We start from the raw sequence: 20,157 nt of genomic DNA, 5'->3' as shown, positions 1-20,157 counted from the left end.
GTATATCCTATATATCTGGAATGGAATGCCATCGGACCCGGGGGATGTATTCCCTTGAATTGATGCCAATGCTTCCTCCAGCTCCTGGAGGGAGATTGGGTCATCCAAGGAATCCCTGACATCCTCTGTCAGACTTGGAATATTAATTCCCCTCAAAAATTCCACTACGTCAGCACTATTAATATTGCTACTTATATAGAGATTGGAGAAAAAAAGAGCTAACCATTTGGGCTATTTCTTCTCTTTCTGTGGTTATGCTGCCATCCTCCCTCCTCAGAGCCATAATACCACATTCCTCGCCTTGATTTTTAAGTAATCTTGACAATGTCTTATTTGGTTTCCCTTTCTCAAAAAAGTTAAATTGCCCACTAAAGAATAGTTTATTTTGTGCCTTTTTAAGTAGATATTCTTTATATTCCTCTTGAGCTGCCTTCAATTCTAACAGCCGTTCACCCCCACTGTCCTCTTCTATCCCTGCTTCTAATGTTGCCACTTTACTATTCAGTGTTGATTCTTCCTGTGAAAATTCCTTTTTCTTTTTATTAATTCGCCCTATATATAGGCCCCTCAAATATGCCTTCATGGTATCCCATACTACCTGAGGGTTTGCGGACTTATGATTAATCTCCCAGAATGCCTCTATTTCCTGTCTAAACCAGTCCTGGTCTCCCACGGATTCTATCCAGTGGGGGTTGAGCCGAAAGCCCAACCTTTTCCCACCCATTGCCTTACCTCCAACTTTCACCACCACTGGGCAATGGTCCGATAGGGTTTTAGCTTTATACTGCACCCTACTGGTCCAGGTCATCGCATTCTTATCACAAAGGCATAAGTTAATTCGGGAAGCAGTGTTATATGAGGTACTAAAGCATGAGTACTGTCTTACTCCTGGGTTTAATTTCCGCCACCCATCAACCCAATTCATCTCTCCACAGTATCTCGCCAGTATCTCGCCGTTTCATTCCCCCCTACATTCCTACCTAATTTGTATCTGTCCATACTAGGGTCCATTACATTATTCAAGTCTCCAACTATCCATAATGCCGCATGTGTCTTACTTACGCTATAACTCACGAGGTCCCTCAGAACATCCACTCAAAGGTGGAGGAATATAAACAAAAGCCAAGATAACGGCCCTATTTTCCCATATTCCATAGAGAAATACGTATCGACCATACTTGTCTACCTTTGCATTTTTAGTTTCGAATGGTACCTTCCTATGGACATATACTGATACTCCCACGGAGTAAGAAGAGAGTCTGGAATGGTATTCTTCTTTGGCCCACTTCCTTGGTAGTATCTGCTCATCTCTTGACCTATGGGTCTCGACTAAACATATGATCGCAGGAAGGCACCTCCGAATATAATCAAAGATTGCACACTTTTTAATTCTATCCGACATGCCTCGCACGTTCCAGACTAACAATTTAAGCATAGACATATTAACCTAAGAAACGGAAAAAAAACCCAAAAAAACGGAGAACCCCTCTTTCCATCTTCCCGTGCCATCCCTCCCCCCTTCCCCCCCGCACCCCCCCTCCCCATAATGCACCGTACTTCTACTATGCATTCCTATCCTAGTGACACCCCAGAGATCCCCCCCACCCCTCCCCCCTCCCCCCGAGACGTAGATTTAATACTCAACTATTACTTCCAACCCCAAATGCCACAATAGTATCTTATATTACATGCCTTCTTTATCCATCCAATCTGAGACTTCTTGTGGGGTTCCAAATATTGTTACCTTTCCCTTATGCTCTACCAGGAGTCTCGTTGGAAACAACAGAGAGAAGGGCACCCCCGCATTTTTTAGCCGCCTTTTTATCTCCCGAAAGGATGCTCTTTTCCTCTGGGTCTCCCAGGAGAAATCCGGATATACAAAAATATTCTGTCCATTATACTGTAGGTCCCTCACCTCTCTTGCCCTCCTAAGGGTAGTGTCCCTATCCTGGGAGGTATATAACTTAATTAGGATTGTCCTAGGGGGACCCCCCGGAGGGGGTATCCGCCTTGGTACCCGATGAGCTCGTTCAATCCCAAACATTGGGGTAAGATGCCCTTCCCCTATCACGTCCTTCAGCCATCTACTGAGAAACTGTATAGCAGAGTCCCCCCCCCCCTCCGCCCCTTCAGGAAACCCCACCACCACCAACAGCGGAGGAAAGACAAGCCAAATATGCTGGTGGCTAGGGCTGTTCGGAAATTGGCAGTCTCACAGACGGAAATGCATTACCATGTGGACTCCGCAGTAGAGAGGAGCGAACTTACAGTAATTCGATTCGTCATGAACTTCTCAGCTCGGCAGTTGCTGTCTTTAGCCTACATAAATTAGTTCAGCTTTCAGGTGATCCGGTGGGCTGGAAAAGGTGGATACAGTCCTAGGAGAGAGTCTCCTAGGACTGTATCCATCTTTTCCAGCCCACCGGAGCACCTGAAAGCTGAATTACTTTATGCAGGCTAAAGTCAGCAACTGCCGAGCTGAGAAGTTCGTGATGAATCGAATTACTGTAAGTTCGCTCCTCTACTGCGGAGTCCACATGGTAATGCATTTCCATCTGTGAGACTGCGAATTTCCGAACAGCCCTAACCACCAGCATATTTGGCTTGTCTTTCCTCCGCTGTTGGGGGAATTTCCGCAAATAATTTTAATCATCTCTACTCCACAGAAAGAATAGACATGTCTATTCTTTCTAAAAGACTCCAGAATCGGAATATCCACAGAAGAAACAAAGTTCTGCCGTGTGCACAGTGCAGCAGGATCCCATTGAAATTAATGGAACTCTGCTCAGTAAAGTAAAGGCAATAGGTGCTTGTAAATAAAATTCACACATTAGTAACATTGGTAGAGTTACGATCAGCACCACTCAGCTTCAACACTATACTGAAAGTTTCTAAATTTGGATGTAGAGACCTTTTAATTCTGCCACATAGATCCAAGTGCTCAGTGTAGGTAAAGACACATTTGCAGCAACACTCACTTTAGAAGAAAGTCCACGGCATTATGACACTTCATGTGAAAGCAGGATATCTGTCAGGGACCGACCGGGGGAGCGGGAGAGCGAGCCCTAAACTGACCCTAAAACCACTCTCCCTGCCTACTTTCCCATCCACCCTAACCGGTGGATCGAAAACTGGGCGCTGGTCCCTTCCTGAACTAAAGTGCAGGGGCTTGATTAAAACACATACTAATAAATAGTCGGTCACAAACCAGAAACATAACAGGGACATAGAACTCTATAACAGATTAAGTTTAGAGAACACAGATCAGTGAGCAGCACAGGGGACACTATGGATCAGCAGACGAACAGAGGACTCAGTGGTCATGAACAGAGGACACTATAGATCAGTAGTCATGTACAGAACTCCCAAAGATCTGAACAGAACTAATAAAAATAGAGTTCAAAACACCAGACAGGAAAACGGATAAGTCAACAGACTTTAGGAACACACAGAAATATAGCATAATCCCACAGAACATCCAGTAGACACAAAGTCCCCATGGACCAGAAACCGGGATCTATCATTAATCAGGAATATTTGCATTCCCTAAGCAAACCTCCTGTAGACACAAAGTCCCCATTGACAGTCAATAGGAATGCCAGATACACAGGATATATTTATAGAACACTGTTCACACTGAAAACAAGACAGGAATAATTGCAATCCCTTCAGAACATCTCCAGTAGACGCAAGAATAACAATACCCTCTGAGTCCCCATGGACAGGTAACCGGAATGCCAGATAGGACACTGTCCACACAAATTGGACACTCCACTCCACTATAGGAGTAGCCATTAAAGAGGTTATCCAGCATAAGGTGATTTTAGTACGTACCTGGCAGACAGTAATGGACATGCTCAGGAAGGATCTGCGCTTGTCTTGGGCTAAATGGCGATGCTGTGAGATTACCAGAACACTGTGGCTAGCTTTCTGTGAACTTGTATTTCCTGTTTTCAGTTTTCTTGTTTGCCTACAAATCCCATGATACCATTTCCCTCCTTCCCACACATCAGCTACCCCACCCATTGAAACATAAATGAGCTGCAGACCTGTGGTTTTCAGGGTGCCTCCAGTTGTTGCATTACTTGCAGATTGCTCTCTCCACCCATTGAAACATACAGGCTCCCTGTCATCAGCTGACTAGTGAGTCAGGTCTTGACCACATTGCAAGCTGGGAAAAATCTGAGACAACAGTCATTTTGTATGCTGTTAAAAATAAATATTGGGATCAAAATCACATAAGAATTGTGAGAAAACCATCACACACAGGTAAGGACACTATATTATGAACTAAACTAACTTTACAGCCCCTGTAGCATAGTCAAATAAAAAAAAAATCCTGGAATACCCCTTTAATAATAAATCTAAATAGACTACTGGACAGTAGGGATGTAAGAAAAAAATCGATTCTCGCGATAATCGCGATTTTTCATTTGCCGATACAGAATCGATTCAAAATATTTTTGAATCGATTCTTTTAGGGATGTGGAATTTTTATCTGCGGACGCCCGGAACAGCATGTCCTGTCCTGGGAATCAGGAGATAAAAGTTCCACATTTGTGGAGCCGGGCAGGCCGGATCTGACACGGCTATGGAGCGGGCTCCGACTCGTGCCCACTCCGTACTATGCGACCCCCGGCTGATTTCAGTAGCCGGGGGCCGCCGCTAATAGCCAGCATGCGGCAATCGCCGCGGCTGGCTATTAAAGGAGTATCCGGTGCGCACTTTTCTCATTTTATCCTATCCAGGCTGCAAAATAAAACGCACTTTATCTTACCTGCCAACGAGCCCCCGGAGCTCCGGTACAGGTGTTCGGTCCCCGGGCTGTATTCTTCTTACTTCCTGTTAGTCCGGCACGTCACATGGAGCTTCAGCCTATCACCAGCCGCAGCGATGTCCCGCCTCCGCTGGTGATAGGCTGAAGCTCCATGTGACGTGCCGGACTAACAGGAAGTAAGAAGAATACAGCCCGGAGACCGAACACCTGTACCGGAGCACCGCGGGCTCGTTGGCAGGTAAGATAAAGTGCGTTTTTTTTTATTTTGCAGCCCGGACGGGATAACATGAGAAAAGTGAGCACCGGAGTACTAGATCGCCGCTGTCAAAGCTGACAGCGGCGTCTATTGGGATCTATGAATGCTCCCAGGTGGGCGATATATCGGGATATATCGCGATGTATCGTCACCTAGACGGTATCGCGATATATCGGGATATATCGAATCGCCACACTGGTATCGCGATTCGAATCGAATCGCCAAATTCTTGGCGATTCACACCCCTACTGGACAGCGGCACATTCACCAGTGTGGACAGAAGCTGACCCAGAAGGAAAACAGAAATATAAAAACACAAAAATGGATACAAGAGAAAACAAACACAGTGTGAACAGACACATGTTACGTCGAGCGCTCCGGGTCCCCGCTCCTCCCCGGAGCGCTCGCAGCGTTCTCCTGTTCGCAGCGCCCCGGTCAGACCCGCTGACCGGGAGTGCTGCGATAATGTCCCTAGCCGGGATGCGATTCGCGATGCGGGATGCGCCCGCTCGCGGTTCGAATTCCGGCCCGCTTAATAGACTCGTTCCCCATCTGTTCTGTCCCAGCGCGCGCAGCCCCTCTCCCTAGGGTGCGCGCGCCGGCTCTCTGGGATTTAAAGGGCCAGTGCGCCACTGATTGGCGCCTGGTTCTGATTAGTATGTCCACCTGTGCACTTCCCTATATAACCTCACTTCCCCTTCACTTCCTTGCCGGATCTTGTTGCCATTGTGCCAGTGAAAGCGTTCCTTGTGTGTTCCAAGCCAGTGTTCCAGACCTCTTGCCGTTGCCCCTGACTACGATCCTTGCTGCCAGCCCTGACCTTCTGCTACGTCCGACCTTGCTCTTGCCTAATCCCTTATACCGCGCCTATCTCAGCAGTCAGAGAGGTTGAGCCGTTGCCGGTGGATACGACCTGGTTGCTACCGCCGCTGCAAGACCATCCCGCTTTGCGGCGGGCACTGGTGAATACCAGTTGCAACTTAGAACCGGTCCACCGGCACGGTCCACGCCAATCCCTCTCTGACACAGAGGATCCACCTCCAGCCTGCCGAATCCTGACAACACATAGCAGAAAGGATATACAAATCCTAAAACAGACTAAACAAACACAGCTTAAAAACCCCTAAGAGCATGCCACCTAATCATGGCTAAAACCAAAACATACAAGGTGCATGCTAAAACAGAGAAAGTAGATTTAAAAGCTCAAATAAGAAGTGTTTCACCCAAAGCCTCCATTAGCAGCATGGCAGTAACAAGAAGTAATGAAGTCTAAATGAAGTAAGGATGAAATGAAGTCAATCACCAGCGCTGAGGCTAGGCTGGACTGACTATCAATAGACACCTTAATAAACCTTCTAATATGTTTCTATATACATACAATAGCTGTGTGTGAACACAGACATGACAATCTCTGTATTGAGTCATAACAGACACAAGAGGATCGGTCAACACACCCATCTGTTATGGATCAATAATCCTGCTTGCACATGAACTATCCGAGTGCCTTAGACTTTCTTCTCAAGTGTGTGAAAATCATGCATTTATCACCGTGTCTCCACAAACACTGTTCTTTTGTCTTTTGCTATTACATAGGAAATGGCACTTAAAAAGGAGTATTGCAAGACTCAAACCAGTAGGAAAAAATTTACACAAATAGTTTCATAAGTTAAGTGTATGAATCAGAGTATCTAAGAAAGGGCCCCACCTAAATGTGGTGGTCCTGTCTTCTATCAAAGGGGTACTCCATGGAACTGAACATATCCCCTATCCACAGAATAGTGTTTGATCACGGTGGGTTATACCGCTGGGACACTCCACGATCTCCTGGATGGGGCCACGGCTAATTACCAGCCCTCGGCACACTCCGGCCCCCACCTTCATGGACTAGCACATGTGACGGCCCTCTCAGACAAGAGCCAGCAGAAGTGGGACATTGCTGCTGCATGCAGTTGGCTGAGTGGGCTGTCACTTAAGATAGTAGGTAGGAACCGGAGCACGCTGAGGATGGGTAAGTAGCAGGGGTCCCGTACGGGAGATTGCAGGGAGTCTCAGTGGTTAGACCCCCAATATCAGATACTAAAATGATGAGATCAGTTCCCTTGAGTACCCCTTTAATATAGCTTATTCACAGGAAAACAAAGGGTTTTTCTACACATTATTTGAGTTTCCTACAAATCTCAGTGTAGCCAATCCTATGTTTGCACGACACAAAAGCAACCTGTTGATGTATATCACATGAGCTGCAATTACCACCCACTGCCTTCTCTATTTTATTGATAAATAAAAGCCTAATTTGTGACGCCTATACAAAGCAGTAATATGCTATATTCCAGAAACCTTTCTTCCAATTTGGTTTATGAACTCTTCTGTGTGAGATGTTCACCGTCACCTGGTCTGTTTTTCAGACATGTTACCATTAGCAGTCCAGTGACGTTCACTGATCATTTCACACTCACTCAGTTTTGTAATAGTCTTACAATTTTACCATTTGATTTTAGTAAGATAGGAAAAAATTTAAAATGATAAATAATTTACAATACCAAAGCATAAAAATTACCTTGGGAACAATATAAAAAAGCATCTGGTCAGACACATCCCACTGCGCCCACACAAAGTCTTCAGCGAGTCTGTCCTTTGGAATTTGACCAATATTCTTAATAACCTGCAGCACAATAAGAAAAATATTGGCAGACATAAACAAAAAAGTGTCTGGTTTTACCAACAGCAACCAATCACAGCTCAGCTTTCATATCTTAATGAGCTTTGGTAATGTGAAAGCTAGGCTGTGATTGGTTAATACGCGCAAAACCAGACATTTTTTGTTTTCACTTATTCATTCATAGCATCCTGCTTTTTATTTAAAACATAGCATCCTGCTGCTGTATCAGTTTATCTGTTTTTGGAAATAAATGCTACATACATTGTCTAGCAATTTTACAAGGAAACTAAAAACGTATTAACAATGAAAAGTTTTCCCGTATAATTGTAAAATAATGAAGTTAGCATACATAATGCTTCAGTTAGCTAAACACCTGAGCTCAGCATCAAATTCCTAAAGCACAAAACCTCTAAAAGTCCAATACCTACAAACATTCTAATATGGTTCTAATTACATATTATTTATTATGTATTCTGTATATGGTTATGGGGTTGGCCCTCTTAATACAGATGTCATTAATAGAATTCCCCAAAAAAAATATTTACAGCAGCCACATGAATCATAGGAACCCGTATTTTAGAGATGACAAAGACTTCTATGGGAGAATGTTCTAGCACAAGCTCTGGGACATTTGCAGAGTTCACTGTGCATGCAGGACATGAGTGGTGGACCCTGTGTTATCTGCCTCCAGCTTTGTAGTAGAAGTGTGACAATTCATTGTAATCCAGACTATGATGAATACTAAAAAGTTTTTTCTACGCCAATCATCTGTCACAGCATGTACAAAACCCCATTGCTGCTGCATAGGCTTGGTTCTTGAAAACACTCTACTTGCACACAATGCAGCCAGCCAAGGGTCCACCTATTTCATATAATGTGGGAATGTCCTCTTTTAGTTTCTTACTGGAGGGAAGAGGTTTTGCTTATCTGTACAGTATATGGAATCAGAGTGCTATTGGAATCGAAGCCATGTCTGTTAGGTCTTATAGGATGTGGGACAGAGCTCTCTGGGGTCGTGCTTAGTGTTCTACATATATTGTATCAGTTAAAGATTTTTGGGGCTCAAAGTCATAAAAGGACACAATTTAGATTGTTTAAACAATTTATTAAGATAGAGATAATCTAAAATATAACAATATAATAATAAAAGGTCATAAATTATAGATATGACTTGCGGTCCACAGGGCCATTGTGTGTAGCTATAGTTAGTTTGATAATAAAAAGTCACTTATAAACATTAATAAGAACACCTATAAAAGACTAATAGAATAGGATGTATTGAGATTGTCCTATATTGCATACATGAAGCAGTAGGATTGTCCCTTACATATAGAGTAATAATGTCACCACTGATTGGGGTTGATTATACAAAGTTAAGCTGCAGGCATCCGCTTTTAATTATCCACTGTGTCTTCTGGTAATCTCTCAATATTGTATCAGCAAATAGCTGCAAATAGCTGCAAATAGCTGCAGGGGGACAAGGCGGTCTCCTCAATTGGTTAGTGTAAAGATTCAGCAGAGATGATCCTGTATGGCGAGTGGTGATGCCCAGAGATAGCGTCCTCATGGAGGAAGGGTGCGCGCTCCGGGATTGGTGGATAAGCCGAATTTTGAATCTGGATGGTTCAGCAGGGTACTGGGGATGCCTTTGTATAGGTGGAAATGGTGGTCTCATATAAATTGACATCTGGACGCGTTTCAGGACCCCTTAGGTCCTTACTTCAGCAGCATATAGTATTAGATCTGAGGGGGATTCGGTTGGTATTTAAAGGGGTACTCCGCCCCTAGACATCTTATCCCCTATCGAAAGGATAGGGGATAAGATGTGAGATCGCGGGGGTCCTGCCACTGGGGACCCCCGGGATCTCGGCTGCAGGACCCACCTGTTGCGGCTTCCGGCAGCGCTGGAGGCCCTCATCCTAACGCCTCCCGACCACAGTGACGCGAGATTGTGACGTCACGACTCCGCCCCCGTGTGACATCATGCCTCACCCGCTCAATGCAAGTCCTGGTGGTAGATAGCCACCAGGACTACGCAGCTATGATCCGTGCTCAGCTCCTGAGCGTGTGTCATCGAAGGGGAGTGGGCTGTCGTCCACAAGAGGTTAAAGGTTGAAAGGTGGAAGATAGAAGTGATTATCACACCTACTGGTAGGTGGTGTAGCTTTACGCTTAAAAAAAAAAACAGAAGTACCTTTGCGCACAAAATAGTGACTTTTGACAAAAGTCGCAAATGATAAATACGTGACCACTGCATGGTCAAAAAGAAAAAGTAGGCAAAAAGAGTGAAACTGTCTATCAAAAGACGCATAAAAGTAGCTAAATAGGCTGCTTGAGTCTGAACTGCACCAAAATAGACAAAAAAAAATGCTCTAAAAGCAATGATAAATCTCCCCCAAAGTGTATTGCACTAAGTAACTAGCAACCAGCATACAGACTGAGCTGGAGTTATATAGCTACACCCGCTTTGCACATGGGTGAAAGGCTTAACTCTTCCAAGCCTGGAAAGGAAAGCACAGACAACAGATAATGTGTGAAAAACAAGGTCTGAACAGGGCCTAAAACGGAAAAATGCAAAAACAATTAAACTGACATTACAGGTGGTCTTAATTAATTATTAATATTGTTTATAAGTTACTATTTTATTTTCAAACTGACTATAGTGGCACACAAGGGCCCCGTAGACCGCAAGTCATTTCTATACTTTATGACCTTTTATTATTATATTGTTATATTTAGATTTATCTTAATAAACTGTTTAAACAATCTAAATTATGTCCTTTTATCTGTGACTTTAAGCCCCAAAAATCTTTTGTGTTTACCCCTTTTTGGTCACTGTGGGTATGGGTGACAGTTGGTTGGCTCGGTCTCTATTGGCAGTTGGCAGCACAAGAGCCTCTCCAAGTTTAGTAACTAATATATTGTATCAGGCCAGAAAACTCATAGCTCAATAGTGAATATGAGTCAACCCTCACTCATTGTTCGTAATGGAGAGAGGCATTTATGAAAAGCTTAAGGCTACCTGGAAGTTTCACGTTGTATGGGCCCCTGGGTGCGAAAGTACATGCTGGGCTCGGATAGTCCTTAACCCCTAGATATCTGGCTATAGGCAACCAGGACCAACGGCTAATGCCGGACATCGGCGATCGGGCTGATGTCCGGCATTAACCCTTTAGACGTGGCAATTAAACTTTATCGCCGCATCTAAAACTAAAGTAAACATTGCCGGTTAGCTCAGTGGTGCTGTTCGGGACCGCCGCGGTGAAATCGCAGCATCCCGAACAGCTTGCAGGACGGGAGGAGGTGAAGGATCCCTACCTGCCTACTCGCTGTCCGATCGCCGAATGACTGCTCAGTGCCCGAGATCCAGACAGGAGCAGTCGAGCGGCCATAACACTGATCAATGCCATGTTATTGCATGGCAGTGATCAGTGTAGAAAATCAGTGTGTGGGAAAAATAAATAAAAATTAAGTGTTAATAAATGTGATTTAACCCTTTCCCTAATAAAAGTTAGAATCATCCCTCTTTTCCCAATAAAAACAAACAAAAAAACTGTGTGCATAAAAACATATATGTGGTATCGCCGCGTGCGTAAATGTCTGAACTATAAAAATATATCGTTAATTAAACTGCACAGTCAATGGTGTACACGTAAAATTTTTATACCATAAAAAAATAAAAAATAAATAAATGAATAAAAAAAAGTGATCAAAAAGTCAGATCAAAACAAAAATGGTACAGATAACTTCAGATCACGTTGCAAATAATGAGCCCTCATACGGAAAATTAAAAAAAGTTAGATGTCAGAAGAGGACATTTTTCAACGTATTAATTTTGGTGCATGTAGATATAATAATTTTTTTGTAGTAAAATATATTGTGACCGTATGGACCTACAGAATACATATAAAGGTGCAATTTTTACCGAAAACTGCACTGCGTAGAAGCAAAATTTTTTCTCCATTCACCATAGATTTTGTAGTGAAATTATTAATGGTATTACAAAATTCAATTTTTGGTGTAAAGAACAAGCCCTCATATGGATTTTTAGGTGGAAAATTAAAAGTGTTTTTTTTAGAGTGATTTTTAGAAGGTGAGGAGGAAAAAACAAAAGTTCAAAAATGAAAAATCTCCTAATCTTTATTTGAGGGGGATTGATTTTGTCCCCCAAGTAACTGTGTGTTCTTGCATATTGACTTATCTCTTTCTATAGGTGGAAGCCAATGCTGCCTTGACTTTGATATGCAATTGTGTACCAACCTATATGCACATATTTTATACACAACAGTAAGTATCAACATACTGTATTAGGAGGCTATGTATAACATCAACATATATAAAACATATGTTCAACATACAAACTTGATTTAAACCTCAGGTCATTTTCGGATTGCACACGGCTTTTAAAAAGTTACTCAGACATGAGAGAAATTTAGATTGTTTGGGTTCTCAAAAGTTTATTTTTCAATCAATAACAGCTAGGGCTCATACACACTACTAAACCTCCTCCAAGAGATTCTGTCTGGAGAAGGTGCCAGCAAAAACAAGCCAGCGCTAGGACCGCTCGGAAATAAGCCCTCTCAATAGATTCACTGGAACAGAGCCGAAAGTGAAAGATTTTTATTAAGATGTTGTTGTTGAAATAATGCAAACACAAGTGGTGTATAATCTACAGATCCCTTTAAAAAGGGATTTTTCGGGGGCGCATGCGCGCGGCTCACCGGAAGGGACGTTGGTAATGTGAGCTCATCGCCACACTCGCCTTTACAAGCCTCTATTACCGCCCAAAGGGCTCTTACGAAGACAAGTCTCACCCTAATTGCTTCTGGATATGCCCCGGTCCGGTAGGTCCCGCAAGAAGCCACTTTCGCAGCGCTTATCACAGTCAATACCGGACTTTTTCAAGGCCTTGCCTCGCACCAATATGGCGGCGGGCGCTTCTCCACCCTGCTCTGACATGGCGTCTGAGGAAGATGATGAACCCGACTCTGAACAGATGTCTCCCGCTGCAATGTTTCGCCACATTAAGAAGCTGTTCCAGGCTGAGCTCTGTGGCAAGCGGTGGCTGATATCGTGACGCAGATACGGGACTTAGGTCAGCGCGTCTCCGAAAATGAGAACAAGCTTGATGACCTGACCGACGCGGTGGAGGCTGACCGCACAGATATAAACTCGCATGCTGCCAAATTGTTATCTATGGAACTGAAACTAGAGGACTTGGACTCTCGCAGAGCAAATATCCGCATTCGCGGCTTACTGGAGTCGGAGACTGACTTGAAGTCCACTGTGGATTCCATGTTCCAGGCCCTTCTACCGCAGTACGAACCGGAACTGCTGCGCATGGACAGGATCCACCGAGCGCTGGGCAGGCCCCGCTCCTCCGAAATCTCCCGTGATGTGGTCCTCAGACTTCATTATCCTGAGGTGAGGGATCCTCTCCTGTTTGCGGCCCGTAACCGGACGGCCCTGCCGGGCATGTCTGCTGCTGTACGCCTCTCCCCCACTACGCTCGAGAGGCGCCGTACCTTTCGTCCTATAACTCTTGCCCTCACCCGGGAGAATATCAAGTACAAGTGGGGTTTCCCTTTTTCCTTAATCTTCCAACATAAGGGACATTCTTACCTGTTGCGCACTCTGGCAGAGGCGCGGGAGGCGCTGGATAAGGAGGGTATTGCCTGGTCTGAGCCTGATACACCTCCGATACCTGCTCTTTCCCAGAGGGCACTGAGACCGTCCCGTACCTAGACACAAGTCCCTAATCCTAGGCGTAAATCGAGGAGACGTATGGGAAATGCGGAGGCCACCTGACTGTGATTGTATCCACTGCTTTTTGTCCTTATTGTTCTGGGACTTGTTCCTGTCTACAGAGGATGGCGAGTCTGGATTTGTGCACCCCACGACCTCGGCTGAGGATGGAAGTATGGGGCTCGGCTTTCCGTTTGGACTTTTCTGTTTATTGTTGTGTTCGTTTGTCTTGTTTTTTTGTTTGTTCGTGGATTGCTTTATACAGTCTTACTAGTCATGGTTGATGGTTATGTATATTTGAGCCACCTCCATTGCTATTGCAATGTGTAGAATTCTGTCACATAATGTTAGGGGGTTCAACTCCCCGGCTAAGCGGCGGAAAGCATTCCGTGAATATACTATGCATAAACCTGATATTATCTGTATCCAAGAGACTCATTTCACGGTTTTGTCTCAGCCTTCCCATATACATTCACGTTATTCCAGGTTTTATGTGTCCTCTTTTACTTCTAAATGCAGGGGTGTTCTAATCTGTCTCCATATTAACCTCTAACCCGATCTAGTTTTTCTTTTCTCTCTGCTCTATCCTCCTCTCCTACTCATATGACACTTCACTCTGGGCTGGCGATTTCAATTTTGTATTCAATAGCTCTCTAGACAGGTCTTCTCCCTCCCCCTTTCTAGATCTAGGGTCCTACAGCGCAGACTCTGCTCCACATTCAGGTCTCTTCAGTTAGCGGACGCTTGGAGAGAACATAATGGCACTACTAGGGGCTACTCCTACTACTCCCTGTCACAAAAACACTACACACGGATTGATTGGATTCTACTCAATACGCCCTCCCTTCCGAATCTATTATATGCTCGGCATATTGCTTCGCTGTGGTCTGACCACGACGTGGTATATGCTGACCTTGACTTGTGGGTGGGCTGCTCACTCCATTCAAATGGAGACTTAATGAGGCTCTATTGTCGAAGCCTGTGGTCCGACAGTCGATCTCGGATGATTTGACCCACTATTTCTCTCTTAATGCTACCCCGCAAGCTAACCCGATTTGGGTGTGGTCGGCCCACAAAGCCTACGTCAGGGGGAGACTGATATCCTTGGCATCTGTGCTGAAGCGGGCCCGTAACAGGCATCAACGTACATTGCAAGACAAACTTGCTAGATTAACTATAGCTCATCAAAGGAATCCTTCCCTATACCTTACCAGGGCCCTCAAGGAGACCAGATTGCGGCTGGATGCGGGGCTCTCCCATAAAGTTGAGAAGGCCTTGCGCTGGACCAACGCGACATACTACAGGTATGCGAACAAACCTGACAAACTGCTTGCGCGTATGCTGCAGTGATTATGGGGATCACTATTGGCCCTTTCACATATAAATTAAACCTCTTTGCTGATGAACTCTTGCTGACACTTTCTCATCCACTCTCTTCTCTACCTAATTTATTTTTTCTCCTGTCTGACTTCACTGCTCTTTCTGGTCTGAAAATTAATCCCAATACCTGAAAACACCCCCCCCCCCCCCCTAACACAAAAACTCATCTCCCTGAACTTTGATTTCCCTCCCCCAACCAGAGCCCTTCCCTATCTGGGGGTACGACTAACCCCGGAGATCGTCTCCCTTTATAATGCTAACTATCCTCCATTATTTAGAACGGACAGGATCTCCGCTCTTGGGATCTGCCTTATTTGTCCTGGATAGGCAGGGTGCAGGCTATCAAAATGGTAGCATTACCCAGACTGTTGTATTTGTTCTGTACCCTGCCTGTCCCGGTTTCAACAGCGGAGATCAAATCCCTTCAGTCTGATGTTTTCAACTTTATATGGAAATCAAGGTGTCCTAGGTTAGCACGCAATATTATGCATTTTCATAAACAGCTGGGTGGTCTTTCAGTTCCTAACTTTGCGAAATACTACTATGCCGCTAGACTGAGCCAGCTAGCCTGGTTCCTGGCAGATGGGGAGGTCCCGTTGTGGGTTGGGCTCCCCTCACTCTCTCTCTTCCCTAATGTGGGCAACCCCTCCGGTAGCAAAATATGTCCCCTACTCTGCCTTACTTACCTTACACTCTCTGTCCCTGTGGCGGTTGGTCAGTTTTTGTTTCTCTCTACAATCTTGTCCCTCCCCTATGTCTCCTCTCTTTCATAATCCTTTTTCCCCTTGTTTGACCTCCTCCAGCTTCTCTTGGTGGTCAGAACGTTCGCTCCACATTGTCAATAGTTTTCATAGACGGGGTAGACTCCTCACCCTGGACGACTTTAAACTACAATACTCACCTCCCCCCTTCGGAACACTTCCGCACGTCAGATATTCTCCTATCTACACTCCCTGTTCCCGACAGGCATCATCCCCCAGCTGACAAGGTTTGAACGTCTTATGTTATACTCGCCCTCTAGGAGGGGGATACTGGCAATCGTTCATGGTCTTCTCAACTCCCCCCCCCCCCCACCCCACACGACACCAAGTTGACCTTCACGAGACAATGGGAGGCAGACCTGCCGATTGAGATGCCCCTGGTGTCTGGCGGGAATGTTGTGATGTTTTAAGTAGAGGGAGCTGGCAGGTGTCCCTTACCGAAACTGCACTCAAAATATTACATAGAGCTTATTATGTCCCGGCTCGCCTACACTATGTTTCCCTCTGTCTCTCCGACCTGCTGTAGTGGCTGCTCAGCTGTGGGTACCATGCTCCACATATGGTGGACGTGCGACGTGGTCAAATCTTACTGGACCTCAATCCTTGCTATTCTACGCTCTGTGCTTTCCTCCCGCTGTCCTTTTCTTCCTACCTTCTGTCTCTTTAGCAGGTGACCGAGCAGGATGTCCAACAGCCAGTTTAGACTGGCCCAATTTATACTGTTGGCGGCCAGAATCCACATTGCGGTTAACTGCGAGTCCCCTGTCCTCTCAGTAGATAGAGTCCTGGATAGGATTAACCAAATTATGCTCTTTGAACAGATTCCTGCTGTACGTACGGATACCCCGGACAACTTTGACAAGATATGGTCACCATGGTTTTCCTCGTCGTACTGTCCAGAGCTTAGATATTCCTTGTCTGTTTCGTAACCTATTATTTAGTGAATGTGATTAGATCTTTTGCCATGACTATTGTGCTGTACTACCATTACATGCTTATCCACGACTGGTTATACAGTTCTTGTACCTGCTTGCAATACATATGCTCGGGCTGTGTCCCGTATTTTTGCCAATGTTTTTGTATTGCTACATGACCTTAATAAATTTGATCTGTTTGACACTAAAAAAGGGATTTTTCATTTTTGGGTATAAATTTTTTTCCTTTTCGCCTTCTAAGAGCCATAACCCCTTCAATTTTCTACCCACAAACCCATATAAGAGCTTTTTTTTGTGGAACCAAATCTGCTTAGTAAAAGGAGAGCACTCATTTTATATCACAAAACCTACAGCAAAGCCCCCAAAAAAATTTGTGGTGCACAATAATTTTGTGTGGCTTAGTTTCTGCGCAGTGCACTTTTTGGTAAAAAGGACATGTAGGTCCATCTGATTACAATGATACCCAATTTATATAGGTTTTATTTTATTTATTAATTTTTTTCTTTTTACTGACAAAGAAATAAACAAAAAGTTATAGGTCTTTGAATGTGAAGAGGAAATTAAACGCAAGCCACAAATAAAAATTCTAAGGGTCGTGAAGGGGTTAAGAATGGAAGAAGCTATCCAATTGGTTGCTATGGGCAACTGGTCAAATTTTCCTCTGCACAGGTTTTGATACATTTCCCAAATTGTATTCTATTAGAGATTGTCATGTATTGAATCATGTATAAAGCTATACTATTGCTGCATGTATTGGATCACATGTAAAGCTATACTGTGTAACTTAAAGCAGCAAGCATTTCTGATGCAATATTGCAGTAGGAGCAGCCTGAAACAATTAGCATGAGGACATACAAGCATGTGTGCTATAAGTATACATTATATTTAAAATCATACCACTCTTTTTCCATCTTCCTCACCAGTAGTTATATGAAACTCATCAATATCTACAAAGAGAAAAGATTTTATCATTTAGGATTTAATTTATTTTCATAGCCTCCTTGTTTAGGGGTTAAAATACATGTGAGACAAAGACACACACAACAAACGCAAGGACAATTAACAGTCACAAAGTTAAAGGACAGACAAATATGTTACATATTTGTGGTGCTATTTTACATATTTTTAATGAAAATAGGGCAACATTTTTAATAGTTAAAAATACCATCCGTAAATTTTGTGTGAACATGGCCTCAAAGTGAGCTGATCTGTGGGCTTCAGCCATGCTACCAAAGCTGTAGTCTTGCCTTTGCTTTACATGTATCATAGAAAGCTGCCTACACAGGACACAGGTAAAGTATATGGCAGACTTTATAGCAGCAGGTACAGAATATTCAAGAGCAGTATGACTAATTTTTACCAAGAAAACATTTTGCTAAAAAGACCTACATCTTATAGTCTGCTCAACAGTGTCAGACCGCCCTGACCGTTCACAAGTGATTAGCTACAGCGTTGAGTCAGCATGTTGCCCAATCACTAAGAACTGTGTAGCCATTTACAGTCCTTTTCCTTCTGACAGGCATGGATCTGAGTGATGGGTGCAGGGCAGAAGAGGAAGCTGGATGTGATGAGTACATCGCATCTAACTTCGTATAAATAGAGAAGGTTGCAATAGGAATCACATAGTCTGCCTGAAATTTCAGGTCCTGCATAGCTGCAGAACCTTTCATAACTTCATGGGCATATGAATAAGCACATGCCAGGGAGGCCTAACTTTCATAGTATGCCAACTACATTCGCCAGTGATATTTGTTTTAGTGGTCAGAAGATGATGACACTAAGCCAACAGGATCTCACTTTTAACCACTTCACACTAAAAATCTAATCTTAAAATAAAAAGTATGGATTGTTGAGAGATGGATTAAGAAAAAAAAAAAAAGCAACTCACATTTTTCCTCTGAAACTACTAGCAGGTGACTTTCATAAGACAGGTATATATCTTCTGCTGGACATAAAAACTAGAGAAAAAATAAAATGATAAATCCAAAAGTAATACACAAAGAAATGTACATCTGTACGGTTTGATATAAGAAGATTTTTTTTTCATACCATTCATCTTATGTTAGTTTTGAATGAGCAATTGCATACTCTATTATCAGGGGTCCTAAATCTCAACCTATAGTTTAAATGGTGCATGGTTTACAGCTATATTTTAGACTGGAGAAGTTAAAAGTGCTCATATACATGCATCGAAGTCTGGTTACTTGAAAGGAGGAGGAAGCACCATCACTTTTCACGTTACAGCAGCTGCCTCCTTCTAGTGCAGGTGACATTAGCACTACATGACGTGCTTAGGAGGCTGATGTGTTAGGCCAAACTCCCTGCTCAACACTCCCGACTCAGTATGTCGGAAAGTAACGGTCATGGCTCCTTATGTCTCCCCAATTACCTGTCAACTTAAATTAACGCTAATAAAGTTCGGTAATGTGAGGGGGGGGGAAGGAAATTGTTGGGGTGGGAAAGTAAGGCACCATGCTTATATTTATTTAATATAGTCTTAACTTTAAAAAATCTCTAGCCCCCATATTAAAACATAAAAAGTTGTTAACTGCCAAATCTCTATAACCTACAAAATCTTGTCTAATTGGAGTTTTCTAAGATTATAAATATAGTTGCCTTTTACAAAAAACGAACTTACACCTGTCCTAGGGTTGTGTGTGGGATAACAACCTGGCTCCATTGAACTTAGCTGCAATATCCCACAAAACCTAAGGACCTAAGTGTGTTGAGGTTTCAGTAACAATATAAGCTATGGATAACCCATTAACCCCTTCCCACCCCAGGCATACGTCCTAGATGCTGACATGTTTCGAGCAACTGGACTTATGCATACATTCTAGCAACCTCCTGCACAGTGCGATAGGCTGCAGGAGTTTGGCGGCGGGACCCGGCTTTCAACCGCTGCTGAGACTGGGATTGTGCCAACCTCTGCAGCATTAAAGCCCTGTATTACCAAAAGTACAACAAACGAAAAAAAATAAAAAAAAACAACCAAACAAGAAAACAAAAATGTATACAAAATAGGTATTGCCACATTCGTTATTTGTAGTAGAGTAAATGTGATATTATTTATTCCACACGGTGAACATCATTAAAAAAAAATAAAAAAATAAACGTGCAAGAATCGCTAATTTTGGTCCAGAACGTGAAAAAAAAAAAAGTGTAGCATAGATCACAAAAAAGGTAGCATATATCGCAAAAATGGTACCAATAAAAACGACGACTCATCCAGCAAGAAATAAGTCCCTACACAATGCCATTGGAAGAAAAAAAAGGATTTTGTTCTGAAAACAACATAAAAAAACTGTTCAAATTGGGTATCGCCATAATCGTACCAGGCCACAGAATAAAGATTTAAATAAAACTTACCCCCACAGTGAATGCCATAAAATAAATATATAAAAAATGTTCACATTATTTTGGTGGGTTTTTTTTATACATAAAATGCTGCATGTATCAACAAAGATTTACCACAAATACACTGCTCAAAAAAAATGAAGGGAACACTAAGATAACACATCCTAGATCAGAATGAATGAACTAATCGTATTAAATACTTTTGTCTTAACATAGTTGAATGTGCTGACAACAAAATCACAAAAATTATCAATGGAAATCAAATTTATCAACCCATGGAGGTCTGG

General features: G+C 43.3%; 1 protein-coding gene across 11 annotated transcripts in view; it reads right to left on the bottom strand.

Annotated features, from left to right (window-relative positions):
- Positions 1 to 20,157, bottom strand: part of GSAP (gamma-secretase activating protein) — a 176,192-nt gene that overhangs the window by 53,098 nt on the left and 102,937 nt on the right. For all 11 annotated transcript variants that reach the window (XR_008892615.1, XM_056573472.1, XM_056573473.1 and 8 more), the window contains 3 exons: positions 18,402 to 18,471; positions 17,411 to 17,460; positions 7,591 to 7,695 (listed from right to left, as the gene is read on the bottom strand). Coding sequence is in view for 10 of the 11 variants with exons in the window: in XM_056573472.1 (XP_056429447.1) it covers positions 7,591 to 7,695; positions 17,411 to 17,460; positions 18,402 to 18,471 (225 nt within the window). In the remaining variant the exon portion in view is untranslated. The remainder of the gene's footprint in view (positions 1 to 7,590; positions 7,696 to 17,410; positions 17,461 to 18,401; positions 18,472 to 20,157) is intronic.

Source organism: Hyla sarda, chromosome 4 (assembly GCF_029499605.1).
Source record: "Hyla sarda isolate aHylSar1 chromosome 4, aHylSar1.hap1, whole genome shotgun sequence".
Lineage (NCBI taxonomy): Eukaryota > Metazoa > Chordata > Amphibia > Anura > Hylidae > Hyla > Hyla sarda.
This window is presented reverse-complemented; position numbering and strand designations above follow the sequence as displayed.